The sequence below is a fragment of the Leptonychotes weddellii genome, chromosome 1 (assembly GCF_054177405.1).
Source record: "Leptonychotes weddellii isolate Sample4059 chromosome 1, ASM5417740v2, whole genome shotgun sequence".
Taxonomy (NCBI): domain Eukaryota; kingdom Metazoa; phylum Chordata; class Mammalia; order Carnivora; family Phocidae; genus Leptonychotes; species Leptonychotes weddellii.
In genome coordinates, this window is record NC_138369.1 from 5,169,064 (window position 1) to 5,196,707 (window position 27,644).

General features: G+C 55.9%; 1 protein-coding gene across 2 annotated transcripts; it reads right to left on the reverse strand.

The window, feature by feature from the left end:
• Positions 1-197: 197 nt before the first annotated feature.
• On the reverse strand, positions 198-18,995 carry ARHGEF18 (Rho/Rac guanine nucleotide exchange factor 18). 2 transcript variants are annotated; one of them, XM_081812186.1, is made up of 19 exons: positions 18,601-18,995; positions 17,676-17,788; positions 17,378-17,518; positions 15,628-15,878; positions 14,559-14,684; positions 12,947-13,064; positions 11,806-12,054; positions 10,832-10,908; positions 10,124-10,302; positions 9,278-9,369; positions 7,171-7,353; positions 5,914-6,051; positions 5,492-5,550; positions 4,704-4,760; positions 4,563-4,610; positions 3,962-4,432; positions 3,345-3,678; positions 2,426-2,551; positions 198-2,340 (listed from the first exon to the last, which is right to left on the reverse strand). In XM_081812186.1, exons 1-19 carry the CDS (start codon positions 18,978-18,980, stop codon positions 2,192-2,194), a joined length of 3,291 nt encoding a protein of 1,096 aa, XP_081668312.1. In that variant the 5' UTR covers positions 18,981-18,995; the 3' UTR covers positions 198-2,191. The 2 variants fall into 2 exon arrangements, with proteins under 2 accessions (XP_081668312.1, XP_081668308.1); XM_081812182.1 differs by having other exon boundaries at positions 5,429-5,550.
• Between the last annotated feature and the right edge of the window lie 8,649 nt (positions 18,996-27,644).

Sequence of the window (27,644 nt, forward strand, 5' to 3'; positions counted from 1 at the left end):
GGCATCCCCAGCGCCTCGGACTCCGAATGTCTGCATGCGGTCATCGTCCGGAGCTTCCTGAGGGGAGTGTGTGGGGCCCTGGGCACGGGTGGGAGGGGCGCCCCGCCCGGTGACATGAGCCACCCTTAGAGCACTGACGTTTGGGCCGAGGATCCTAAAACAAAACCCCAACCCCCCAAACGAACACTCCTGTCGGCTCATCTTCGATACTTTTATTGCTGGAATCAGGTCTTAAGTTTTAAGGTGGTTCTAAAAGACCCCACGGTGAGGAAATGTTGCAATCATCGTAAAAATAATTGTCGGCTGGACTAAGATTATGGTCACAATTAACGAAGACGTGCACAGGTTCCACGGAAATAAGAGGATCTGCTCAACCACCAACCGTACAAATAAAATCGGGCTCTCCGGGAGTGACCTTGCCCGGACGAGAGATGGACCCACGATGACACTGCCCTGCTGTGTGGCCCCGTGGTGGGACACCCCAGTTCCCTGCCACATGGCCGAGCGGCGGTTCCTTGGACTTGTCACCGGCTGAGGAATCAGGGCGTCTCGGAGGGTCAGACCAGAGCCGGTGGACAGGGGTGTGTGGCGGTGGAATCACCCAGCATGAGGGCCCAGAGATGTTCGCTTCACAACAGGACAGCAACTTAAAGTCAACTTTGCTAAAGTGCTCGGAGATGTCTCAGTACGAAAACGCAAACACTGATCACAGACATGGCACAGAGGAGCTCGGACGCGTCGCAGGACCGAGGGAGGACGCTTCTCCTGGCTCCCCAAGGATGCGCGGATGCTGCAGGCCCCAAGCACGAAGTGGAGGCCGGGGGAGAGAAAGGAGCAGGCAGAGGTTCTCAGAGGGGCCGGGCTCGGCACACCACTCACTGTGCCTGGGAGAGGTTCGGAACTGGTCAGCTGGGGCCCCAGTCCTCCCACGAGCACTTTGGGAGGGACGGGGCTCTGGGCTCAGTGGGGGAGCCCGGGGACCAAAGGCCGGAGTATCCCCATTCCCCCACCCTGCACCCAGGCTTGAGTTCCTCCACAGCTGAAGTGTGCATCTGACCCACTGGCCAGCCCCAGAGCGCTCCTGGACATCCAGCGTGGTCCCCAGCATCTAGAGCTGTGCAGCGGGATGGGTGGCCCTTGTCCTCCAGGGGAGCTGACAACAGGCTAGCTCAGCTCACTGGACACGAGGCACCTGGAGCCCCCTGCCCATCTGAGGTCTCCAGGCCCTAGGTGACCCCTCTAGCATTTCGTCCTCGTCCACGAGGACGTGGCGGCCCCACCGCTCCATTCCTTGTACCAGCACCTGCCTGAGGGTGAGGGACACCTGCCCTGGGGCCTTCCTCCCTGCAGCCGCAGGAAATCCCGCCCATCTCATGGGGGCTGGGACCCTCAGGCGAGCTGCCCTGGCTAACGCTGTCGATTGGGCTTCTCCGGACAGGCTGAGCGCTCGGAGAACGGCTGGGGCCCTCGAACCCCACAGAAGCCACCACGCTGAGGTGCCTTTGGAAAGCACCAAGTTTGGCAACAGCAGGTTTTAAAAACCTCTGTCAAATTAAAGTGAGTTATGGTCCGTCCCTTTCAGAACCTACAGAACCTGTCACCTGTGCCACTGGCTGTCCTCTTCATACGCCCTGCCCTGTGGCCTTCTGTCCCCGGCTGGGCTGTGTCCCCCCCCCCCCCAATCTGCACTCACGCCCTGGCCTTGAAGTTCACCATGAACACAGGTAGGTCTCTGCTTCGGAAGCGGATCCTGCGGACGCCACCCAGCCCCAGGGCCAGCCCCTGCTCCTCAGCCTGGGGTCCGGCCTGTCCTCAGGCATCTTGCGGAGCCACCACTGTCTGTCACTACCTTGGAAAAGTGGCGTGGAGTCGCTCGCTCTCCCTCCCCAGCGGGTGCTACGACTGCACACAGTCTCTTGGGTTAGCTCTGGTTCAACCTTCGATTAAAAACTTTCCTTTTTGTGTTAAAAAAAAAAAAAAAAGGTTTAGAAAGTTACCCAGGCACCACTGCTAATCCTACAGGAAGAGGCTCAAGGCGACCGGCCAGCCCTGGCCCTGACCCTGACCCTGACCCCGACCCCGGCCCCAGCCAGCAGCCATTGGTGGTGCTTTGCTCGGGGAGAGGAGAGGGACTGGGCTGTTCCCCGGAGAGCAGGACAGGGAGGGGTCTGCACCTCGAGCCACACCCCCTCTAGAAGAAGATGACGTCTTCCTTGCTGCTGTCTTCCTTGCCGCCCGGTGTGGTGGGCAGTGGCAAGGGGGAGGGGGGCACGGGGGCGCCCCCGGGCTTGAGGGAGAAGCACTCGGGGGGGACGTCAGCCGGGGCCGGGCAGCAGGGGTCTGGAAGAGAGGGAGAGTGCTGGTTGTCAGCAGCCGCCAGGCACCACGGTGGCCCTGCTGTCCCGGGGGGGGGGGGCGGGCTCACCCGTGGGGGACACGGAGCTGTGGCTGCTGAGCAGGACGGGGCTCAGCGAGTGGCGGTTCCGGGCGCTGTTCTCGTCCTTGCCCACGAGCTTGCTGAGGAGCAGCTGCTGCTTCAGGTCGAAGGAGGCTGAGGGAGGGAGGGCACAGCCTGGGCTGTCTGGCCTCGCTCCGGGCACATGAGCAGCCCCCCGTTTGGGCCGGGGACACACCCACCAGACATTCAGCCCCAGAGACAGTGACACCCGACTCGAGGGCCCTTGGAGTAACTCAGCCTCTGGACGAGAGAGCGACCCCCTGACCCCGGAGCCCAGCAGTCCTGGCACACAGGCCCTGTTCCTCAGGGAACATTCCAGGGCTGGCTCCCCTTGGCCAGAGCCTGCACGCTGGCAGCACCCGCGGGAGTCCCTGGGCTTCCTCTACTGGAGGAAAGACCTCTCACTGCAGGGTGCGCTATGCAAGGGCCTCAGTGTCCCCTCTGTGGGATGAGGACACGGTAGAGACCTGGGCACGAGAATCGTCCCTGGGTGGGGGCTCAGTGGGGAGCATTAGCACCCGTTGCCTTGATGTCCCCAAGGGACCCAGGCTCCTCTTTCTGAACTGCCGAGATGTTCTGTCGGCCCCGGTCCCTGTTTGAGGGCCGAGGTGGGAAAAAGACACGGGGTCTGATGTTTTAATTTTCCTTCTTGGGATGAGACCTCCATGTGGGGCGGGGACGGGCCTCTGGAACGTAGCCAGGTGTCGCCAGGTGTGCCCTCCAGAGGATGGCCCTGGGGTCCCATTTTGGTTTGTCCACAAGAAGCCGCTTTGGTCTCACAAAGAGCCCACGACTGGACCTGCAAGTCCAGGGCCGTAGGGACCGGGCAGGCGCCCGCCAGCGCTCGGCGCGCCCGCCCCAGCTCCGGCCCGTCCCTGGGGCTCACCTGAGCTGTCCCAGCGCTGGGAGCCCCTGCTCTTGCTGCCCTTGTCCTTGGCGCCCTTGGTGGAGGCGGCCAGCTTGGTGGGGATCTGCTGCTGCACAGCTGCCTGCCTCTGGATCTGGTTGGTGGCGCTCAGCAGCTGGATGGGCACATCGCTCTTGGCCGGCCGGCTCTCGGCGGGGGCGCTGTCCCGGCGAGCCATCTCGGGGCGCTCTGGGAACTCGGGCCCCGGGCCGGCCAGCGGCGTGCTCGCCCGGGCTCCTGGCGCTTTGGCGAGCGCGGCGGGCCTTTCCGGCCCCTCCCCGTTGAAGCTGGGAGTGTGGCTTAGCGGCTGGGCCTGGAAGGGCAGCAGAGGATGCATCCCGAAGCCGTTCCTGCGGGGGGGGCGGGGAGGCGCGGGGAGCGCACCCCCCCCACGGGCCCCTCCAAGCCACTGGCCTCAGATCTGCACGGTGCACGCCCGACCCCCGCCAGCCTCGCCCGCTTGCCCGCCCTCCTCTGGGTCCATGGGTGACCTGAGCTCCTAGCCGGGAGGTTGTGCTTGCACACGCACCCCCACGGCGACGCTGGGGCGCGCCCGCCCTCCCCGGCCCCCGCGCGGCGCCCTGTCCCGCGCCCACCTCGGCCGGCGAGTCGGGCGGCAGCGCGCCGGGCGCCGTGTTCTGCTTCCGGAGGCGCCGCTGCTGCTCCAGCTGCTCGCGTTCCCGCTCCACGGCGCGCTGGGCCTCCCGCAGCCGCGCCAGGTCGTGCTGGTAGGCGCGCCGCTGCTGCTCCAGCTGCTCGCGCTCCTGGCTCAGCCGCTCCTGCAGCTGCAGCGACTCGTTCTGGCACCGCTGCAGCCGGGCCGAGGCCAGGGCCAGCTCGTGCTGCTGGCGCTCCCGCTCGCGCTCCCAGCGCTGCTGCTCCCCGCGCAGGCGGCCCTGCTGCTTCTGCACGGCGGCCAGCTCCTCGCGCTGCTTCTCGAAGTTGCGCTGGCGCTCCTGCTCCAGCAGCAGGTTCCCGCGCGTGGACTGCAGCCGCAGCTGCTTCTCGCGCTCCTGGATGGAGGCCCTCTGCATCTCCACGTAGCTGTCCTGCTGGGCGATGACCGCCTGCGGCGGCGGCGGCCCGGCTGCTCTTAGGACGAGGCCCGCCCCTCCCCAGGCCCCGACCTCAAGCAGGGGCGGGAGAAGGGCATGGTCGCGGCCTGCCCTCCCCCCGGAAGCCCCCCCCGCCCCGCACCTGGAGGCTGAGGAGCAGCTGCGACAGGGTCTGGATCCGCTGGACAAGCTGCGGAGAGGGAGAGAGACGCTGGCTCCCTGCGCGAAGCCGCGTGCGCTGTGCATGCCCGCCCCTGGGGAGACGGCCGAGCCCCGGGCCTACCTCCAGCTCCAGGGCCGCGGGCAGACAGCGGCCGGACTCCGCCCCGGGTACCGCCACCTGCGGAGAGCACGGGGTCAAACACAGACAACTAAGGACCTGCTTACTGTTGACCAGACCCCCGAGTCTCGGTGTCTGGAAAAGGAGCGCACAGGGCGGCCTTCCTGGAGGCGGAGGGCAGCTGTTGCGGGCTCACGTGGGGCGGCTCGGGGGCCAGGCGCGCCGGGCCACAGCTCCTGGGGGTGAAGCCTGTGCGCGGGCTCAGGGGAGCCCGTGGGAGGCGGAGGTGAGCCCGACCCGCAGCCTGACCCCGCTCTGGCCCCGACGCCTGGTAAGCGTAGGCCTCCGGAGTCCAAGGGGAGGGAGCAGCCAAGTGCATCAGCAGGACACACGTGCAGACTCGGTGCTCACGGTCCCCGCAGCGCCCCTCGGCTGCTGATGCGGCCACAGCTCCCGCCCTGGGCCTGTTCCCTCCCTCACCCCCCTCCTGGGCACCTCGTACTATTCCCAGGAGGTGCAGGAGGGAACATGGAGGTTCGCCTGCCCGCAGGTTCACCTGAGCTGAGATTCCTTCCCGGTACAACGGGATGGCACTGGTCACTACACGTCCTGAGACGGCAAAACTAGACAACCCCAAACACAGAGCTGTTCACACGTGTGAACGCTAACTTAAAGGGCTTGGGCGGACTCTGTGCTTGGCTCGAGAATATCCCAAGGAAGCAACGTACTGCGGGTGGGGCGTCCTCAGAGGCCCCTGGGGTGTTGCTGGGCTTCGAGTCTGGGCTGCTCACCGGGCCTTGCCAGTCTTGGGAGCCGGGGTCGCTGCTGCAGGCCTTCTTCAAACTGCCATCTGAAAAGCCCAATCCAGGCGCATGAGGACGCCGTAGGTCCCACAGGGGTCCGGGCCAGGCCCCCCGCCCCCAGCCCAGGTAGGAAATTGTGGCCGGGCTGCCACGCAGTATTTGAGACGCAGAGACCGGCAGGAGAGGGAAAGGCTGCCTGGGTGCTGCTCGGAGCACGACTGACAACACCCTAAAGGTTCCAGAACCTGACTAGAGGGTTCATACTCATTGGCGGGAAGCAGCAGCAGAGATGTCCAGCAGCAAATGCCTCGGCTCTGCTGCTGGGAACGTTCCAAGAACCCGCACCACCTCTTGCTGCTGATCTTCCGGAGGGGCCCCGAGAAGCCCCAGGTGGACGCGGCACCACTCACTCTTGCCGGGGATGCTCACAGTGTCGTAGCCCCCGAAAGTCTCTGCCCTGCGGGGCAGGCCCGCGGAGCCTCCCCCGTCTTCCGCCTGGCCGTTGGTGCTGCCCAGCTGCCTGCAGATCAGGGTCTGGATGTCCTCAACTGTGGAAGGAGGTAGGAGGCACCGAGTCACACTGTGGAGCCAGGCTGTGGGTGTCAGAGCGTGGCGGGGCCTGGGCACTCAGGCCCGAGAAGCCTGCAGGGCGTCGGTCATGGTCTTCGACTCCCCCGGCATGGGACTTGAGCCCCCTGACCTGTGCATTCCCTAACTTCCGGTACTACAACCAGGACACGCCAACCCGTGTCTGCAGGACAGGGTGGACCACGGGGGCAGCGTGTGGGAGTGGATGCGGACGCCCTGGTCCTTGTGAACAATGCGGGCGTGTGCTTGTGTGTCGGCCGTCACACAGACGGTCTCTGGGGGCAGGGCAGGTCACACAAAACGCTCTAGGACAAACGGGCTTTGGCCAAGTGAGGAGGTGGGGAGAAGAACATTCCAGGCTGAGGCACAGGATACGAGAGGGTCCTCAGGGGGCCAAGAACAATGGCCACTGAAGAAATGAGAGGAAGCAGAAGGTCAGTGTGGCTGGAGGAAACAAGACTGAGCAGACGCAGAGTCCACAGGGGACCCCTCTGGTCTCCGTTCCCCTCACGCTGAAGGAAAGGTCTGGAGGGCAGCAGCTGTCTCTCCCGTCTGCCATTGCAAGAGCGGGGCCAGCTGTCCTGCTGGACTCAACGAGCCCGGGCTGCCCGGCCTGCCACACATGGAGGGCGGGCCGCGCACTAGCCAGCACCCTCCTGTGGCCACTGCGCTCAGAAGCCTCTTCCCGCCTAGAGATGGGGGCAGCCCGCCGGGGTCGGGGGGGCCTGGTGGGTCTAGGAGCCGTCTGAAGTGACCCACCACATGTGGACGTGTGCCTATTTCTGGGGACATCATCGGGGACCCACTTCTCAGAAAGGAGAACCTCCTGAGTGTGGGGAACCCGTCTTGGTGGACTTCAGATCCCAGGGGCCTAGCGTGGTGCTGCCCGGCATGTAGCGGGTTGACAGACAGGGAAAAGGGGCTGCGAGTCTGCCGGGGGTGTCGAAGGACCTTCCGGCTCTAGCCGATGCCGGGGGTGGGGGTGTCAGTGCTGATCCCAGGAGGAGGAACCCCCCTGCAGAACTGTGGGGCGGCAGTGGGCCAGCGCCCAGCGAGGGCCCCCAGGCGTGGCTCCTTACTCTCACTCATGGCCGACTTGAGGATCAGCTCCCCCTGCATGGTCTCGGAGGGATCCCCTCCTCGGAAGAGAAGTCGCGACTGAGGGACGTCTTCGAGCCCGCTCATCTCCGCCATCTCCAGGTAGATCTGCTGCTTCTCGCCAAGGCTCTGTGCAATCTGCTGGTCCTTCACGTTCAGTCGCTCTGCAAAGCCCCAGGAGGTGGGGGTTGGCCTTCCGGGGTCATCTTCCCTGGGGATCCGGCTCCCACCCGCAGCCCACCCTGAGTCCAGCATCCCGCGGGGCAGGTGAGGGCACGGCCCTGTCTTCTGATCGTTCGCCCCGATTATAAAACCCAAACACCGTGGGGTGTGCGCGAGGACCAGAACAGGCCGGGTTATTAGTGTGGACCTAAGCGAGACTCTTACAAGACTTCGTTTTCTTCTCCTGAGACTCTTCCTTTAGGCATTTAGGCCACACTCCTTACAGGTCTCTGGGTTTTATGCTTTTTGTTGTTGTTGCTGCTGCGACAGCAACTTTCTCACCAGTGGCCGCCCAAGTATACACATCACGTTCGGCGGGACTACTGGGCGCCCTCACCGGTTCCAATAGTTTTCTAGTTGATTCTATTAGATTTTTTAGGCAAATAATCATGTCACATGCAAAACGCACTTCTGTCCCTTCCCTTCCAGTCACGGTCTTACTCCTGTTTCTCCCCTTGTCACCCTGGAGGAAGCTGCAGGGTGCAGGGAATATGGCGGGAGGGGCTGGCCCGGCCTGGCTCCGGATTTTGGTGAGCGTCCCTGATGGTCCAGTGTGAAGGATGAGGCCAGCTTTTCATCCAAGATGGGAAAGACTATCTCCATAGAGAAAGTACCTATTTCTAACAGTAAGAATCCTGTCAGGATGAGTGATGAATAGACACTGTTGCCCCCTCGGAGACATATCTATGCAGGGCATGCGTTTTATTACCACCGGGCAGAAATAAAGAGTCTGAAGGAACACTGCGTTAGCACTGTGCTTCCGGGGTCAGTGGGAGGTCCCTCCCACCCCCTTTCTTTTGGACATTTCTATTAATGAATAACCTCAAACACACCTCTCCCCACAAAGAGAAATAAAATAAAATATATACTACCTAATTTTATGTCCTTATGGCCTAAATGCTCCCTAATTGAAAATTAAATGACTCAGTTAGTGAGAGGCAAGAGGGAGGCTGATTGAGACCACAGAGTCCCCGGGATTGTTCTTGCTGATGACCTCACTGGATTCTCACAGGCATCTCTTAAACCGGGGAGGGGAATGGATAAGCCCAGGGGGTGCATCTTACAATGGAACAGTATTCGGCCTTAAAAGGGAAGCAAATCAACACACACTACAATGTGGCTGAACCTTGAACCATCCGGCTCAGTGAAATCAGCCAGACACAAGAGGAGAAACACGGCAAGACTCCATTTATACAAGATCCCTAGAACTGGCAAATTCATAGAAACCAAAAGATGAACAGAGGTTACGAGGGGCTGAGGGAGGAAGGAACCGGGAGTGACAGCTAACGGGGATGGGGTTTCTTTCTGTGCGCAAGTTGCACAGTCTTGTGATACAGACTACAAGCCATCGAATGGTGCACTTTACGTGGCTGAATAGTATTGTGTCCGAATTACAGCTAAATAAAGTAGTTAAAAACATTAAAACAGGGAGGAGGAAGCTGAGGTCCGCAGCCAAAAAGCCAAGGCTGGTCTGGGTCTGCCAGGCTCTGGAGGGAGACTGTGGGGTCCTGTGCTGTCCAAGTCCCCTTGGGGTTTTTACGTTTGTGACCTTGGACACCTACGGTGAGCTCCTTCCCGCACAGGGACCGAGGGAGGTGGCAGGGTGTGTGGCAAAGCCAGAGCGTCTGGAAACGGCTCAGGGGCCCCGAGCGCCGCTATCTCAGGACAAAGCGTAACCACAAAGGCTCTGCAGGGCTGCAGGACGTGACATGGGCCACAGCAAAACGCCTGGTTGCTCGGGTGGAGCTTTGCTCCGTGGCCAACCCCAATGGGACAGGACAGAAATGTCGCTGGCGGTCTCCCAGGGCCTTCTCACCATACGGGGGACACGCTGTGGGCACGGAGGTCCAGACAGACTCCCCTTACCTTGGAAGTCCCTCAGCCTCAGGGCGCGGGCCTCGAACACCTTCTTCTCCTCTTCGGCCTCGCTGAAGGGCCCCTCCTCCTCGTCCGGACAGCTGCAGGGAGAGGGGGCAGGTGGGCAACAACGCTTCACGGGCAGGTGGCCTCGGCAATGGGCACTGAGAGCTCTGTTGGCAGAAGCCGCTGCTCAGAGCGTCTCGTCCTGTGGGCAACTGAGCTTGTTAATGGCGCGGGAGAAACACGAGGGGGAAGAGGAAGGCAGCCATGGGCATTTATCCTGTCCTCAGGTGTCCACACGTCACCAGCCGTAGGTTCCATGCCTGGCCACCATGTTGGGGAGGAGACTGAGGACAGCTCATTTCCTGGGGACCTGCAGGACTGAAACTGAGCATCGAGCAGGTTCAGGAAGCTTCCAGGCATAGAGAGAGGGAACATCAGGCTGGCTGGGGTCCCCAGGGGTCCCGTGGCCTGAGGAAGGAGGGCAGGACACCACAGCCTCCTCCAACAGGTCCGGCCCCCGGGTCAGGTGTCACTCACTATCCCACTAGTACAGAAGCGTAGAACAGCCTGGCCCCACACCCACTGACTAGCAACATCTGGGCCTTTTTAGCACCTGACAGGGTTGAGCTGTTGCCAGAAGGAGCCGAAATGGGGCCACGTGTTCCCTTTAGCTGAGGATGGACAAGGCACCAAGGCAGAATGAGGGAGAGGAAGAGCAGAGGGATCTCCTGCCTACCCGTGACCTCCAGCACTCTCTCGGGTACTTGAAGGTCACAGCTGCTTTGCCCACTGTCAAAGCCAAGGGCAAAACAGCTGGGGGGAGGGAACGCCCACATGGGCCCTTCTCACCTCTCAACGGCCCTTCTGATGTGAGCCATCCAAGTGTTCCTCTCCTCTTTGGAGCTGGTGTAGATCTCGTACATCTCAGGCCCTTGCAGGGAGGCGCTGATCAGAAACATGGCTTTCTCCTCGTTGGCCACCTCCCTCACAATGAGCTTTTGTAACAAGATGACCGGGCGCTTCGAGTCCTGTGTGGGTGGAAGGTGAGGTGGGGGGAGGACCCCTTTCACCCTGCTGCATCTGAGCAGGTGTGGAACCGAGAGTCTGAGGGGAAGGGGGTGGTGGGGGACACGTGTGCCCCCTTTGTTCTCAAATAATTCAGAGCAGGGATATTTGCCATCTGGGGGGGGAAAAGACCCTTTTGTGATTATTTAGAGATGGGCCTTCACAGAGGTGATTAAAGTAAAATGAAGTCATTAGGGTGGGCCCAGTCCAGTATGACTGGTGTCCTACTCAGGAGAGGAGGCAGGACAGGGAGTCAGCTGGAGCCCCCGAGACCCTGAGCCCCGAGAGAGGAAGAGCCACAGAAACGTAAAGGCTGAGACTGGACAGGATGTTAGCACGAGCTCCTGAAGCCTCCCCAGGCAACCAGACAGGACCCCCGGTCTCAGAAAATTTGACTCCTGCCTTGCCGGAACCTTCTGGGCCCCGGGCGGCAAGCCCCTAAGGGTCCCTAAGGCAGGCAGGACCCTTCGTCTGAAGAGACAGGACACCTACCACAGAGGCAAAGACGTATTTTTGATCCTTTTCTTGTAGCAGCAAGAGCACATCGGTTAGCAGGACAGCAAGGACATCTAAGGAGAAAGCACAGAAGGAAATGTCTCATGAGGTCGCAGGGACACATGGGTCCTGCCAGGCAGACACGGATGCGTCCCGGGGAGGCTTCGGCCCCAGGAGAGGGGTCCTGGTCACCCAGCGCAGTGCCGTGAGGCTCCTCTGGGAGCCTGAGGGTTTCCGTCTACCTATTTTCTTTTTTTTTTTTTAAAGATTTTATTTGACACAGAGACAGAGACAGCGAGAGCAGGAACACAAGCAGGGGGAGTGGGAGAGGGAGAAGCAGGCTTCCCGCCGAGCAGGGAGCCCGATGCGGGGCTTGATCCCAGGACCCTGGGATCATGACCTGAGCCGAAGGCAGACGCTTAACGACTGAGCCACCCAGGCGCCCAAAAGATGCTGATGTTAACGGACAGGTGAGGATGTTTCCAGAAGCTCATGAAATGAGCCAGGAAACTCAGGGTTGAGTCCCGAGTGCTCTCTGGTCTGGAAGTACACTGTGGATTTTGGAGGTGGGGCTTGAAGGACACCCCGAGCAGTGAGGGGGATGCTTGGGGACACTGAGGTCAGCGGTCCGGGTGGTGCGTCTACCCACACGGGGGCCCTTCAGTGGCTGCTTGTTTGGTATCCCAGGGCCTCTGACAAACCTGGGGTGTCCCGATGCCTGGGGTTTCTGCTCAGGAGTCAAGGGCTCAGTGTGATCTAGTGGCCCTCCTAGTGGGTGCCACAGCGCCTCAAAGCTCGAGAAAGAGGGTGCTGTCTCATTCTTCCCACGCTCCTGCCTGCCTGTCTCATTCTGACTCGGCGTGCGAAGCCCCTTCGGCCCCGGCGCAGCCAGGCCTGCACCCGCTCATGCAGAATGGCGCCGCTGATACGGGAGGGTCCCCCCCGAGCAGAGGCGAGGGACAGGCCTTTACCTTTCAGGCGCCCCGACGTGGTCTTCCAGCACAGCGTGCCCTCCAGGTGGAGCCGCCGCTGCAGCATGTCCTCCTTGCGGAAGGTCAGCCCGTTCTTGAGCTTGCTGGAGGACTTCAAGTCCATCTTCCCCGCGATCTCCCGGAGGCGCTGGCCCTTCTCGGACTCGCTGACCTTGGCATCCACTTGGGAGATGATGTCCTTGATGAGGTTCAGGGCCTGGGTCAGGTCTCTGTAGTCCTCGGTGCCAGCTGCCACACACAGCAGACTTAGTGCTTCCCTTCGCCCCTTCCAGCAACCCGATGCAAGCGGACACGCGCCGGGGCCTGGGAGGGCTGTTCCCTGAAGCCACTGCGCAGAGGGCCCTCAAGAATCCACCTTCCAACTCGGATCTCCGGAGACGTAAACGCTTCTCCAAATGAAATGTGGCAGCCCGGCCTTTGGTTTTTGCCCAGACAGAGCCTCCACTGAACGCAATGAGAGCCCTGCATAGCCCTGCTCTCCATAAAACACTCCCTCCTCCTCCCAGGGCCCGAATCTCCTGGAGGTGGCGGAGGTATGGTCAGGTGTGGTCAGGCCCTGGCCTCTGAGAACTCTAGGCTGGGCTGTGTGCCCTGTTTCCTCCACCCTCCAGGTTCCAGGCACGTGACATAAAGGCCATCTCTGTGTCTGGATCAACATTAATGTACTCCCCCGATAATGACCCAGGGCCTTCTTTGGCCCTGCCTGCGGGGTAATAGTGGGCAAATAAGACCTGGCACCCCATCTTTCTTGGGTCGGAGACCCCAGCACTTAGCACGAACCCAGACAACCAGGGACGGAGCACAGAGGGGCGCTTATCCAATCCACTGCTAAAACGGGGCAGAAAGAGACTGCCCCTCAAAGCAGCAACCAACGGGCAGGGCAGCGAGGAAAGCTACTTTTTTTTTTTTTTTTTAAAGGTTTTATTTATTTATTTGACAGAGAAAGACACAGCGATAGAGGGAACATAAGCAGGCGGAGTGGGAGAGGGAGAAGCGGGCTTCCCGCCAAGCAGGGAGCCCGATGCGGGGCTCGATCCCAGGACCCTGGGATCATAACCTGAGCCGAAGGCAGACGCTTAGCGACTGAGCCACCCAGGCGCCCCGAGGAAAGCTACTTTACCTTCTGTGTTCTGAATAACGCGCTCCACCAGCACAGGATACTTGGTTATGCGCTGAGTGACCAGAAGGATACACTCCTGCACGCCAAGCCGCCTCACGATGGAGAAGTTGCCAATTTTCTATGACATGGAAAACAAAATGCCCTGTTGGCATCTTAGCTTGTGCCAACCCGGCTGGAGGCTTCTCCCTTTCTCAGCTCAGCAGGACCTTTTCTTTAAAAAAAATTTTTTTTTATTAAGATTTTTTATTTATTTGCGAGAGAGAGAATGAGAGGGAGGAGGGTCAGAGGGAGAAGCAGACTCCCCGCTGAGCAGGGAGCCGATGCGGGACTCGATCCCGGGACTCCAGGATCATGACCTGAGCTGAAGGCAGTCGCTTAACCAACTGAGCCACCCAGGCGCCCAGCAGGACCTTTTCAAGCGTTCAGTGGAAGTAGGGCCTTGCCTGCTGTATGTAGAAAGGCCACAGAAGTAAAGGCAGCCCCCCCGCCCCAAGTAAAACCCATTAAGAAGAAACCAGAACCAGCCAGGGAGGTGGGAGGGAATCACCTGGAGAGCTGTGTATCGCGGCTGCGTGCACATCCCCCCCCACCCCGCATATCCACACACGAAAACCCTGACTGACGGCTGTCAGAACCCTCTGGAACTACACTGAGCCTGTGCCCGAGTCAGCCCCCTGCTGGCTCCCGATGCACACCTCTGGCTCAGGACCCAGAAGGCCGTCATCCAAAGCCATTTCTCGGCAGGGCGGAGAGCGGTTTCCGGTACCCTCCAGAGCATTCCACACATTCCGCTTCCCTGCTCCCCCTGCACCCACACACTCCAGGAATGCCAACAATTGTGAGAGCCACTTCTGAGCAGGACCAGCAGAGCACTGCGGGGTTTGCGAGCTTCCAGGGCCAACCCCGGAGCGACCCTCTCCCTTTTATGTCTATCCACTGCAATGATAAGGGAGCAGAATTTGAAAACCTGTCCTTCGTAACTCTAGACCGTTAGTTATTGGCTATCGCTTCAAATTAAAGTCCCCGGGGACCAAGCAGCACTGACAGGGCGGCTGCAGGACTCATGCCGACAGCCAAGTGGCCTTGACCCAGGTATGCTTTCAAGGATGCTGGAGGCAGGGCCTTGCCCAACCTGGTGGACTCAGGCTGGATGCTACGTTTTTGGGTCTGGGCTTTGAGCACCTGCACACTGTTAGGCAGAAGGCAGGTGTGGGTTATTTCGCAGGCCCGGGGCAATGCGGGGGGCAAGTGGGGACCGGAGTGGGAAGGAGGCGAGGGAGGGGCAGATCCCAGGGCAGGTGGCCCCTTGAAACGACACTTGTGTCCCCTCGGCAGTCTGAGGAATGAGAGCCAGCAGGTTCCACGCTAGGGCCTGTTGGTGCAGCCGAGAACGAAGGTGTGTTTTGCTTTGTTCTACATCTGGACTTCCCTGATGTGTTCTGAACAAGTTTGTGGTGGAAGAAGGAAACAAAAACCTGAAAATCGCTGTTTTATAACAGGTACCTTATAATCTTAAGCTCTCCCAGAGCCTATAGTCCTGTGGAAAACAACCTCCGGCAAAGAGGATACATGTTTTAATTAAGAAAATTTTTTTCTTTCTTTTTTTTTTTACCTTGATCAGGCTTTGAAATTTCTTGTTTTGCTGCAGCAGCAACTTGTAATGACTGACGGCCTCATTGTGGCCACTACAAAAGACACCGTATTTTTCTTTCATTCTGTCCCCATTTTCGCCAGAGAACTGCAGAAAGACAACAGGGATGTTAGTGGAAAGGAGCAGGGGAACCGCCAGGGAGTGCGCTCGTCTGGCTCAGCTGACTCTGCTAAAATACGTCTCAAATAAACCTGTGCCTCCACTTTCTTAGAATCTGACAAGCACTCAGGCAGGGAAATGCTTCAGTTCCGGACAAGGGCGGCACTCTCGTCACAAGGTACAATAAGGAAGACAAGAAAACTTTCTAATGGGCTTTAGCTGTAAAACTTCCTGCAGTCCAAGAAGGAGAACATTTATGCTGAAAAATGTTAGAAATATTTAAAAGCTGGGCCCCTGGGTGGCTCAGTTGGTGAAGCGTCTGCCTTCGGCTCAGGTCATGATCCCAGAGTCCTGGGATCGAGCCCCGCATCGGGCTCCCTGCTCAGCGGGGAGCCTGCTTCTCCCTCTCCCTCTGCCCCACCCCGATAGGGCGCGCGCGCTCTCTCTCTCTCTCTCTCTCGCTCAAATAAATGAATAAAATCTTAAAAAAAAAAAAGCAAAAGGGGCATTCTTTTAATTAACTCTAACGAGCTGACTCTGGATGCCTGGAGCGCTCTGAGGTCAGACAAGGGGTTCTGGGCCCCCTCTGTCAACCTTGGCCTAGGCTCGGACGTCGACTGACTCAGAAGTCAATTCAGGGCTGGCACCCTTTACCACAGGCCTGCTTCGAACAGCCAAAAACACGGAGGTCAAACCAGAAAAACAAAAACAAGGGGCCCAGCCGAGCAACCAAAGAGCAGCCCAGAGTGCGACGGTGGCGAGTGTCTGCGCAGGTGTGTTCGGCACTTAGGCCTCTGTGTTTCCGAAAGGCCGGGGGCCGCGGTCCGCTAGAGGCTCTCGATAAACAGAGGCCATGTTCTTTTCACGACTGCATGGAACAGAGACGAGGCAGGGGCTCCCCCAGGCCCAGTGGCCATGCTGGCATGCCCACCTGCTGCACCAGGAGGTCCCCGATTTTCTGGATGACGTAATTGCGGTCACTGCCCTCCTCCAGGGACTCCTGGCGGCGCTCCTTCAGCCGAGACAGGAAGTGGCTGTGCATGTCGAGCAGCTCGTCCACACACGGGAAGAGGCGGCCGATGGCCTTGCTGCTGAACTGAAGCTCATCCTGCAGGGCCCTGGAGTAGACCTTCAGCATGATCTTGAGAGTCCGGACGTGGTGCATCTCCGTCTGCACCAGCTCTGCGGGGACACGGACCGAAGGACTGACCCGCCTCGCCCCTCCCGCGGCCCACGACGGCACGCGTGCGAACCGCCTGCCCACCGGGCGCCTGGCTGGCTTCTCCCAGCTCCCCACCGAGGCCCTTCCCCTGGTGGTCTTACTGCCTGGGGGGCGGGCCTCCCATCCCCCCGGGGCCCCAGTGTAAGGGAGCAGCAAGGGCCGGCGTGACTCAGGCTGTGTCCTGGGACCTCCCATTCACAAGAGGATTTCAGGCCTGAAGACATTTCGAGGCTGTTTTAAGCAGGAAGATTGTTCTGGTGAACGCCACTCCTTGGGATGTGAAACTCACACGCCTGTGCAGGCCAGTGACCAGACCCGGACTATAACCGATGAAAAAGCAGAGTTCAAGTGAAGAATTTAATTCTCTGGTAAAAGGCAGGGACAGATCAGGTTTCGTGTTGGAGTGTAGCTGTTGTTCAAATCAAGGCCTGGAAGCGGCTAGAGACCAGACACAGGTCAGCAGAGCCAGGCCTGGGGCCACCAGCCATGGGGGCCGGACGTGGCCTGTGTTTGCCCAGAGGGTGAGACAACCTGGCAAAGGGCTGCCCGGATGGAAGCATCCAGCCTGGTCGTCTCCATCCCTCCCTGCAGGATCTCTGCCCTGGGCCCGGAGCCCTGAGGCGAAGCATCCATAGGGTTCTCCTCCTGCCCACACCCCAATCTACTCCGGCCTGGGCAGAAAGCTCAGGGTGTGAAACGTGGAGGGACGCAGGGGTCAGTGGACCCCAGTGGAAAGTGAAGACACTGATATGCCAGAACTTTCTCACAGAGCACCGATGAGGGACAGAAAATATCTCCTGGGGCGACAACACTGTCAGTCTTGGGGAATGATTCCCACGGAGAGAGAATCATAAGAACAAGTAAGGGCTTTCGGGAGAGAAAGGCCTCAGATTCCAGTGAGGGTGTCTTGGGCCTTTGTCATCCTGCTTATGGGGGTCCAGACGCCTGGAGGGACATACGTGGGGCCCGCAACATGGCACCTGGCCCGGGGATGGGCTCTGTGTCCGAAAGCTATGGTTTGCACAGTGACTTGTAACCTCCCATCTGACGAGAATGGCTGCCCACGGCCAGGGCGTCCACCCTGGAGCCAGTGCTTTGTCATATGCCCCCCAAGTCTCCTAGTCACAGCCACCCCAGACCTGTCTGTGGTCACCACGGATGGCTGGGATGGGCCCAGGATAGTCTTCTCTCTCGGGGTCACCAGAAGGGTCAGGATGAGTCAGGACTGGGTGTTCAGCCACACTCATCCTCAGGGACGGGTTCTCACAAAGCCCTCCCAGGCCACCTCTTCCCTCACTGGGAAGGCAGGGCTGCTCTGGGGAGCAGGTGGAGTGGGCCCCATAGTCTCAGCGGGGAGCCTGAGGTCTCAGTGGAGCCCAGACTCCTAGGTGCAACCAATCAGAACAAAGGCAGAAAAGAAGCAAGTGGAAGGTCAGTGTGACGGCACAGAACTTCTTACCATAGAGCACATCCTGCCTCTTTACCACCTCTTTCTTTTGTTTCTTTGCGTATGCCGCGTCCACGGAAAGGCTCCAGGACTCAGCCTCGAAATCGCGGGCGTCCGCCTCGATCTCACTCCTCAGCGAGGCTGTGCAGGGGTCTGAGGGGGGAGTAAGAGGTTGCTGCTCAGGGCCGGAGCCTCGCTGGCTCTGGGCCGCCCCAGCCAGCGTCCCATGGACACACGGACGTGGGTCCCAGCCCTTCCCAGTGTGGGTGGAGACTGAGGGACATCCGTGAAAGAATCGAGGGGACTGTACCTTCTACAAAAATGGGCTCGGCATTCGAAGACGTAAGTGAGAGAGAGTCATCAGCTGCCTGCTTAAATTTTAAAAATACAGAGTCGGCTTCATCCATCTCTCCTGTGACTGGTCTAAATAAGAATCATAAAAACAATTATTCTAAAAAATTGAGTTAAACACACAACACATATTCCATGAAGGCAAGTCTATCTGAGAACTTTCTGGATTTCAATATAAACTTTATCACAGATCATTTGTAAAAATTAGGAGACTATCTGTCCACATCACATCAGGACTTCCTCCATCATAACTAACTTCAATCCAATGTCCAGGCACGTTCTAAGGGTGCGTTAAATTGTATGCTTCCTTTAACGGCCACCAGAGCCCACTGGAGCCCCTGGACTACTTTCTACCAAGAGTTGGGTGGACACAGCCACACTCAGTCGAGGGTGGAGGGAGAGCCCTTTCTTAGTGGAAGAAGATAATCAGCCCCTTTCCCCACCAGCCCGTAGAAGGACCACCACAAGGACATTCGTTAGCGTTAGGTTTTCCACCCGAACACTGCTGAGTAGAGGATTACGGGAACCACCTCCAAGTCTTTAGAGGACAAGGGTAAGGCATAAATAACGGGATGCTACCTCCATGGCAACCTCAGTGGGACTTCTAGCATCATCTCCAGCACAGACAGGAACCCTGTCCAAGGGCCCTTCGAGAGTATGAAACAAACTGGCTCCCAACGGCCAAGTACGCCCAGAACACACGGGGTTTCAATAAAGAAGAGGATCGAATCTCCGAAGCAAGTGTTAATAGGAATTTCACGGTGTGGCTGGGGGCCAACGAGCAGGTTCACACGGACCTGAGGGTCTCCCTTCGGAGAGCCACATCCTGCTCCCTCCCTCCCTCCCTCCACAGGCACCTGGCGCAGGGCCAGGACCCCACTTACCCAAGCTGTGTCCCCGTTCCCGCCGGGCTGGGTGCTGGCTGCGGACCCCCCTTCTGTGAGACCATCATGCCGACATTCCTGGACAGGGCTGGGCTGCCATCAGACAAGAGGGTGGCCCTCGGGTGTTCCTTCAGGGACGCTGCGACAGAGGCAAACACAGAGTTGGTGCTGAGAAAGTGGGCAGGGTAGCGGAGGTGGCCTGTCCGAAAGCCCCGTTCCGACTGTGGCCGCAGCACGGACAGGATCTTGGAGGTCAGCAGCTCGTTATCTAGAAAGACATTCTCGCTCCATTTCCGAGGAAAAGAGCTGCAGAAAGACAGCTCGGGGTGGCTGCGGAGCGTGCTGTCTCTGTGACCGCTTTTGGAATGCGTGTTCCCCATGTTCACGATCGCGGCTCCGAGACCCAGCGCGCTGCGAGGCCGGGCCGTGCCGTTTTTATACCTCCGTGTGATCCTTCTAGAAATGTAAAGCTGCGTCTTCTCCTACTGTATTGGCTGAGACAGCGGGTCTGGAGGGCAGGAAATTGGTCCCCACTGTGACCATTTAGTTGGAAATCGCACAGTTATCTTCTTCTTTGGTAAAATAACAACAACAACAAAAAATCCCGACACCCCTTCCATCTTGGCAGGGGGTAAAAAAGCAGAGAGGAGTTTAGATTCACTGTCAATAATCTAAGATCACTAAATAGGGAGCTCTGCGCTTGGTGTGGCTCATGTCGACATCTCTCTCTCTCTCTCACACACACACACACACACACACACACACACACACGACTGTAATTAACCTGAGATCAGATGTCAGGATGACTCTGAGACCCAGAGACCACAGGGCATGATGTACGGCCACATACACCCCTGATCCTAAGTACACTATTAGAATCTGAGCACCACAGTGGACAAGAGGGGCTGATCCTATTTTATACAAGGATTGTAAGCCAACCTAAAACACATCGGGGGCTCCAGAGGGTTCCTCGCACTCCTCCGCTCATTAAGGTAGGAACTGAGATAGTAGGACGCGTGTATGCTCTGATCACCTTTCCCTCTGATGGAAAGATGAAACTCAGAAAGCCAAACTGTCACCCTCTCCAATTTGACAAATCCAGTCTGGTTGGGACGCTCTGCTTGGCTCGCTCATTCTCAGGGTGAAAACCACACTCGAAAGCGCTCCTCCAGGCAAGGATAACCAGCAGCGTTAGGACGAGATCTGTCCACTAGCCTTTCCGACCTGGCTCCTGGGTCCCCAGTGCACCCACCCATTTCTGTCACACAGGTAAAGCAGTGGGGACTGTGGTTCTCTGCAGCGTGCAGACCATCACCTTTGGGGGCGGGGGTAAGGAACCAGCACTTGAGGAAAATGAATGTACTTCTCTCAAGAGCTTTTCTGGGGAGTGGGATTCAACATTCTGAGAGGTTTTTTTTTTTTTTTTTTAAAGATCTTATTTATTTATTTGAGAGAGAGAGAAAGAGCACAAGCGGGGGCGTGGCAGGCAGAGGGAGAGGGAGAAGCAGGCTCCCCCTCGGAGCAGGGAGCAGCGGGGCTCGATCCCAGGACCCTGGATCATGACCTGAGCCGAAGGCAGACGCTTCACCGACTGAGCCACCCCCAGTCGGGGCCTCCCGACTTCTCGTGAATCTTAAACGATTTCAAAATAAAAAGCTGCAGCTGATTCCCAGTATTCACTGTCAGGATGTTCCGTAAAGTTGCAGTGGATACTGAAATTAGCCAGTGCCGCATCACTGCTCCTAGCGGAGACCCAAAGTTGTGCTTCCGGGAGCTTCTGCCTACACTTCCATCAACCCATCCATACATAACCTTGTTTAATGTGTGTTTCTCTCGAAAGACACCGTATTTAATATATACTACTGATCTATTACCATTGAACTCATGGTCACTAGGACTACAACACAGGCCTGAATGGAGCGTATCTAACACGTGGATTTTCTCTGTCCGAGGCTTCACAGCCTTCTTGCACGTAGTAATGCCACACGGCCCTTCAGCACAATGCTTGGGGGCCATTTCAAGCAGCCCAATCACCCACGGAGAGCACAAAAATGTGAAGAACATGGCATTAACCACACTGCAAACAGGACACTTGTCTACAGTACGAGCTGGAACAAGAAGGCAGGGTGTGACCTTGTCTGGCCTCAGCTGGCAACATGCATGTCGGGTGACTCATATTTTTCACTGCACATGCCCGCACAGGACCGTGACGGCCCCACGGGTGTGGATCTGGGGTCACAGATAAATTTTAGTGAGTAGGTACGCTTGCAAATACGGAATCCGCGAATAAAGGAGGACTCACTGTATACAAGAAAGGTGTCAAGTGAGAAATTATCATGATGTTTTAGAATGCCCTTGTTTGCTCAAATACCTAAGATATTTCTTTAGAGCACTGATAGTCTTTGTATTGCTTTATGAATTACACATATGCCCCAAAAGGATCCGAGCTGGGGGGGCTTCTTACAGGTAAACATAATCCCGTTCATTTGGCAGCCGTATGGCCTCCTGGGAAAAATCATTTTTTTTCCCTGGAGGGTCTAGCCACCACCGCTCCTCTCAAACTACTTAAGACTTTTTAAATAAGGGGTGGACAATCACTAATCGAGTCTTTCTGTAACTTGTACACAAGTTGGTGGCTCTGGCACAGACCAGCCGTTTCAACCATGTCTTTCTATTCTCTATTTTTGATGATCTGACATCTGGGCCCTTGCTGACCCAGGAAAGCCTGCCCCTCCCAGGGCTGGCGGATTCCTAGAGCTCAGGAAGGACTCACTTGCAAGAGCGCCTTTCACATGCAAACCCGCCAATCCAGAGCCCACACTCCGAACCCCTCCTCTGTGGGGCTCTTGCACTCAGGGCCACCGTCCCCTTGCCCTGACTACCCCCGGGGGCAGGTGCCGGGCACTAGGGACAGCCCCTACGCCCCAGAGCCCACTGAGATTTTTCAAACTAGCCAGTCCTCAGCCTGTTTACTCTGCCCCACCCGTTCCTCGCCGCAGAAACCACAGCAAAGGCTCTTGCCCACGTTTTCCCATCATGCCCTCTGGCTCCTGACTGACCCCAGGGCCTGCCCCTGTGGCCCTCCGTGGCGTGCCCTGCCTCCCACTCCGAGAGGACTGTGAGTACAAACTTTTTCTCTCCTGGCAGTCATATGCATACCGGCATGGTTTACCATACCTGGCTAAAGCAAATCCTGGATACCCTCAAACACCAGGCACCCAGGGGCCTAGAGGTCTGCCTGCCAGGGCTGGGAGCCTCGAACATCTTCCGGGGGCAATTTTCCTACATCTAGACACAGGGAAATCATGGGACAGCTGGTGGGAAGGCACAATGGCATAGCACTCTGGAAAACTGGTGGGTCTTCAAACGGTTAAGCAGAGTCACCCTCCGCTCCCGTGGTTCCACTCCTGGGAATATGCCCAAGAGAAGCGATAAGGTATCGTCACACAAATACCTGCACATACCTGCTCCCAGTAGCATAATTCACAACAGCCCAACATGGAAATGACCCCAGACGTCTGCCAACCGAAGGACAGAGAAACACAATTGTGGTCTGTTCCTACAACGGACTATTATTCGGCCATAAGAGGAAGGAAGCCCTGATTCAGGCTATCATGTGGACGAACCTAGAAAATCTGCTGCGTGGCAGAGGGCCGACACAAAAGACCATAGACTGTAGGAGCCTGCCTCTAGGAAATGGGCGCAGCAGGCGAATCCAAGGAGACAGGAGGTAGTCGTGTAGGACTGGGGGGGAGAATGGAGGGTGATGGCTAATGGGTAGAAGGTTTCTCTTGGGGGTGCCAGTGCCCATCGTGGGGACTGTGGCTCTACGAAAAGCCACTGCATGGCACACTTAACTGGGGAGATCATACGGTATGTGAGTCCCAGCTCAGTAAAGTTATCAAATGAATAAACCCTGTGAGGCAGAGCCATCTTTCTGCAGGAGCAGAACCCAGCGTGAGCCGGTCCTCTGCCCTTGGCTCTCAGAGCGACAGGAATATGTACTCATCCTGCTATCATGTTTTCTGAAAGCCGGCAGCCATGGGACAGATGGGCAGTGGCGCGGTGCTGGGATCCGGGCCACGGCGCGGGGTTTGGCACGTGGCCGCCTAGCGCCGTCTGCACCCCCACGAAAAGTGGCTTCAGAGCCTAATTAGCACCGTCTGCCCACTGCTGAGAGGGGGCATCGATCGGCGCGCACCGGGCCTGCAGCAGAGACTATCTGCCACAGAGCCATTTCTGCAAGGGGACCCAGGGAAGAGGCAGGGAAAAAAATAAGAAGCAAGCAGAGAAAAAAATGGAAAAAAGTTCTTTGCCCGAGGGGGGAAAAATACACACTGTTCTTGGGGCACCTGGGTGGCTCAGTCTGTTAAGCGTCTGCCTTCGGCTCAGGTCATGATCCCAGGGTCCTGGGATCGAGCCCTGCATCGGGCTCCCTGCTTGGCGGGGAGCCTGCTTCTCCCTCTCCCTCTGCCTGCCTCTCTGTCTACTTGTTCTCTCTCTCTCTATCTCTCTGTCAAATAAATAAATAAAATCTTAAAAAAAAAAAAATACACGCTGTTCTCAGCAACACAGACAGCCGCCTGTTCTCATGACGATTATTCTTGAAAGAATATTTTGTCTTGGTGTCTTGAAGAGTGGTCTCTGTGAGCACTAAGGACGACTAAGCCTGAGTGACAGGTATCAGGATCCCACTTACATATCCCGGGGATATCGTGGGCTCGGTTCCAGACCCACCGCAATAAAGTGGGTCACAGGAATTTTCTGGTTTCCCAGTGCCTGTAAAAGTTATGTTCACACTATGCTGTAGGCTATTAAGTGTGCAACAGCATTATGTCTAAAAAGACAGTATCCATCCCTTAATTAAAAAACACATTTAAAAAAAGATTTTTATTTTTAAGTAATCTCCATACCCAACGTGGGGCTCAAACTCACAACTCCGAGATCAAGAGTCACGTGCTCCACTGACTGAGCCAGCCAGGTGCCCTCAAAAACACTTTATTGTTAAAAAAATATATTTAAATTTATGTATTTATTTGAGAGAGAGAGTGCATGAGCGGGAGGGGCAGGGGGATGGGGAGAATCTGAAGGAGATTCTGTGCTAAGCACCAAGCCCAACATGAGGCTCAATCTCATGACCCTGAGATCAAAACCTGAGCCGAAACTAGGAGTCGGCTGCCCAACCGATTGTGCTACCCAGGCGCCCCTTAAAGAAACACTTTATTGTTGGGGCGCCTGGGTGGCTCAGTTGGTTAAGCATCTGACTCTTGATTTTTGCCCAGGTCATGATTTCCAGTCATGGGATCAAGCCCTACATTAGGCTCCGCGCTCAGCAGAGTCTGCTTGGGATTTCTTTCTCTTCCTACTCCTCTGCCCCTTCCCCTGCTCATGCTCGCGCGCTCTCTCTCTCAAATAAATAAATAAAATCTTAAAAAAAAAAAAAAAGGCAACAAACCCACACACTTTATTGTTAAAAAGGCTAACCATCACCTGAGCTTTCAGAGTCGTAATCACAGATCACAGATCACCATGACAAACAGAGTAAAGAAAACATTTAAAATAGTGTGAGAATTACCAAAATGTGACAGAGACACAAAGTGAAGAAAAATGGCTTGTTCAGACTTGCTTGCTGATGCCGGCTTGCCACAAATCTTCAATTTGTAAAAAAAAACATTATCTGCAAAGTGCAATAAAACGAGATATTCCCATACTTTACTCGAACATCAGACCCCACACTGCGAAGCTCAGGTTCAGAGGGGCTAATTTCCAGCATAGTTATACTCCCAGCATGACCCCGGTCTCTCATAGGTCCTTTAGGCTACAGACTTTTCCCGGATACACAAGCACAACCCATTAGCTCTGGTAGGAATCATAAGGGCTCACAAGGAAAATTCATTAACGAGACTTCATAGCTACACGCCTGTTGAAAGTCCTTTTTCAAGGCAGCCCAACATGACATATCCAGTGAGCATCTTAATTGGCTTTAAACTGTCCTTTATAATCTAGAAGCACATTTGTTTCTAAAAATATCGACTTTGCAGCAAGAATTTTATATTTTCAATGGCAGATTCCTCCAGCTGCTCAATGGGAAAGCAACTGGAAACATCTTTTTTTTTTTTTTTTTAATTTATTTGACAGAGAGAGAGATAGCTAGAGCAGGAACACAAGCAGGGGGAGTGGGAGAGGGAGAGCAGGCTTCCCGCTGAGCAGGGAGCCCGATGCGGGGCTCGATCCCAGGACCCCAGGATCACGACCCGAGCCGAAGGCAGACGCTTAATGACTGAGCCACCCAGGTGCCCGAAACATCTTTTGAAGGCAGCTGGGCCCTGGCACAGAAGTCCCCCCCCTGCCATTTTCTGCAAAAGGCCACACAAAGGGACCAGCCAAGTGGCAGCTTTAGGTGGGAATGGCCTTCCCCAGCTGCACAGCAGTTTTAAAATAACTGCTACTTTCTCATATTTACTGAGGTCCTGTGTCCCTGTCCCTGCCCCCATTCTTTGTCTCAGTGCAGACTTTTCGTTTAGGCGGAGATGGCCGCCTGTCTCTGGAGAGTTCTAGCAAGCACGCGCTTCGGGCAAGTGTTCGAGAGACAATTAAGAGAATCTGAGACAAAATGAAGTTTTCAGTTCACAGTTCCTGGCTTTCCAGCCACCTGAGAATAGACTAAATCGATGCCAAGACAACTCATTGATTTCTCTGCCCTGCTTCATTTTGACGTTACACAAGCAAGATGGTATAAAGATGAATAAAACTATAGAAGATAAAGAGACACAACACAACAAAAAAACCTTAACCCCGTGCCTCAGGGGACAAAGGGGGAAAAAAAAAGCATCTTGGGGCTTAGAAGGTAATGTGTGAGCCAGAAAGAATACTCTTCCTAAACCTGGTATTACCCAATAAAAATCATTCACGAGCCTTCTACTCCCAAATTATGTCAAACCCAGCAAACGCCATAAAAAAAAAAGTGCTCATCTTCTTGACTATGTGTGCAGAAAACTTAAAAATCACAAAAAAGGCATAAAAGTAGAAATAATCCATAATGCCGCCACCCACAGTTAATTGCCCCTGGTATAAATGGTTTTGTAAGTTGAGAAATAATGTTTAATAGTGAGTGATCTTAAGATCTGGGTTCAAGGGGCGCCTGGGTGGCTCAGTTGGTTAAGCGACTGCCTTCGGCTCAGGTCATGATCCTGGAGTCCCGGGATCGAGTCCCGCATCAGGCTCCCTGCTCAGCAGGGGGTCTGCTTCTCCCTCTTCCCTCTCGTGCTCTCTGTCTCTCATTCTCTCTCTCTCAAATAAATAAATAAAATCTTAAAAAAAAAAAAAAAAGATCTGGGTTCAAAAAATCCCTTCCATACAGCAAAAGAATAATGTTAATAGCACACACGTATCTTTTGCATGAATACCATGCAGGAAATGTGGGTCATGCCGCGAATGATATACTTGTGAATTACAATACTACAAAATATTCTGTATTACTATTCTGTGGATAATTTTGGAAATTAGAAATAGAGAGGACAATAATGCCTATGTGCCTGGGGATAAAAATGACCCGCAACCTGAACTTCATGTTTTTCACAAACAGAAACTCAAAGTGGACCAGACTGAAATGAAAAATTTAACACTATAAAATGTTTCACAGGAAACAAAGGATACAACCTTCAGGAACTAAGGCTTGGTTCATGAAGGGTTCTTTGGTAAGACATCGAAAGTCTGATCCACAAAAGACAAAAAAAAAAAAAAAAAAAAAAACCCTAACAACAAAAACCCTCTAAATTGACTTCATCATAATTGGAAACTTTTGCTCATTAAAAGGATGGGGGCAGAGGGGGGCGGGGATATCTGTAAGGCGCCCATCTGACAAAGGATTAGCACGTAGAATATATAACAAGCTCTGAAAACTCCATAGTAAAAACACAAACAACCCATTTAGAAAATCAGCCAAAGAGATGAAGACGCATTTCCCCAGAGGAAATACACAGATGGTAAAAAAGCGCAGGAGAAGGTGCTCCACTCACGAGCCACGAGAGAAATGCAAATAAAGCCACCATGAGACAGGACTACCAGCAGGGCTAAGATGAGAAAGAGAGACCTCTCTAAAGCCGGGGAGCAGGGGGGGTGTGGGGAAGCTGGATCGCTCACACATTTGATGGCCGGGAGGGAAAACAGCGGGACAGTTTGCAGAGAAAATTCGGAAACGGCACCCCTGGGTATTCATTTCAGAGGAACACAAAACATATGGCCAGACAGAAACCTGTATGTGACCATCTGTGGCAGCTTTATTCAGGAATAGCCCCAAACTGTGGTCCATCTAGACCACGGAATCCTACTCTGCCACGAAAAGGAAATTTTTTTTTATTTTTTTGCTGGATTTGCCAAAACTTTATTGAGATGTTTGTGTCTGTGCTCATGAAGAGTTAGTCTGTACTTTTCTCATTACTGATTGATTACAGGGTAATGCTGGCCTAATAAAATACTCTTGCCATGAAGAGTAGCTTTGGGGGGCGCCTGGGTGGCTCAGTCGGTTAAGTGTCTGCCTTCGGCTCAGGTCATGATCTCAGGGTCCTGGGATCGAGTCCCGCATCGGGCTCCGTGCTCAGCGCGGAGTCTGCTTCTCCCTCTTCCTCTGCTCCTGCCCCTTGCTAGTGCTCTCTCTGTCAAATAAATAAAATCGACCACCATTAGTGTGAACTCAAAACCTTTTATCACTGATTTTCGGTGAACTTGATTGGGAAGATTTGCAAATCCGACATAGCCAGGAGTTTCTGGATTTATAAACTGAGTTGGTTGTTGCTTAGACATCTTCAGTGAAGTTTTCTTGATCGCCGACGAGCCGAGGAACGGGCGCCTACCGACCAGGAAATTTTTTTTTAAAGATTTTATTTATGAGAGAGAGAGCAAGCAGGTGCAGGGGAAGGGGGAGGGGAAGAAGCAGACTCCCCGCTGAGCAGGGAGCCTGATGTGCGACTCGATCCCAAGACCCTGGGATCATGACCTGAGCCGAAGGCAGACGCTTAACCCACTGAGCCACCCAGGCGCCCCAG

Excerpts from the sequence above, each read along its gene's own strand:
- ARHGEF18 (XM_081812182.1), bottom strand. The coding sequence starts at position 18,980 with ATGGGGAACACGCATTCCAAAAGCGGTCACAGAGACAGCACGCTCCGC. Across the intron at positions 14,685-15,627 it reads GGGACCTCCTGGTGCAGCAG|TTCTCTGGCGAAAATGGGGA; the intron begins GTGGGCATGCCA and ends GTCTTTCTGCAG. Across the intron at positions 4,611-4,703 it reads CCGCGGCCCTGGAGCTGGAG|CTTGTCCAGCGGATCCAGAC; the intron begins GTAGGCCCGGGG and ends CCCTCTCCGCAG.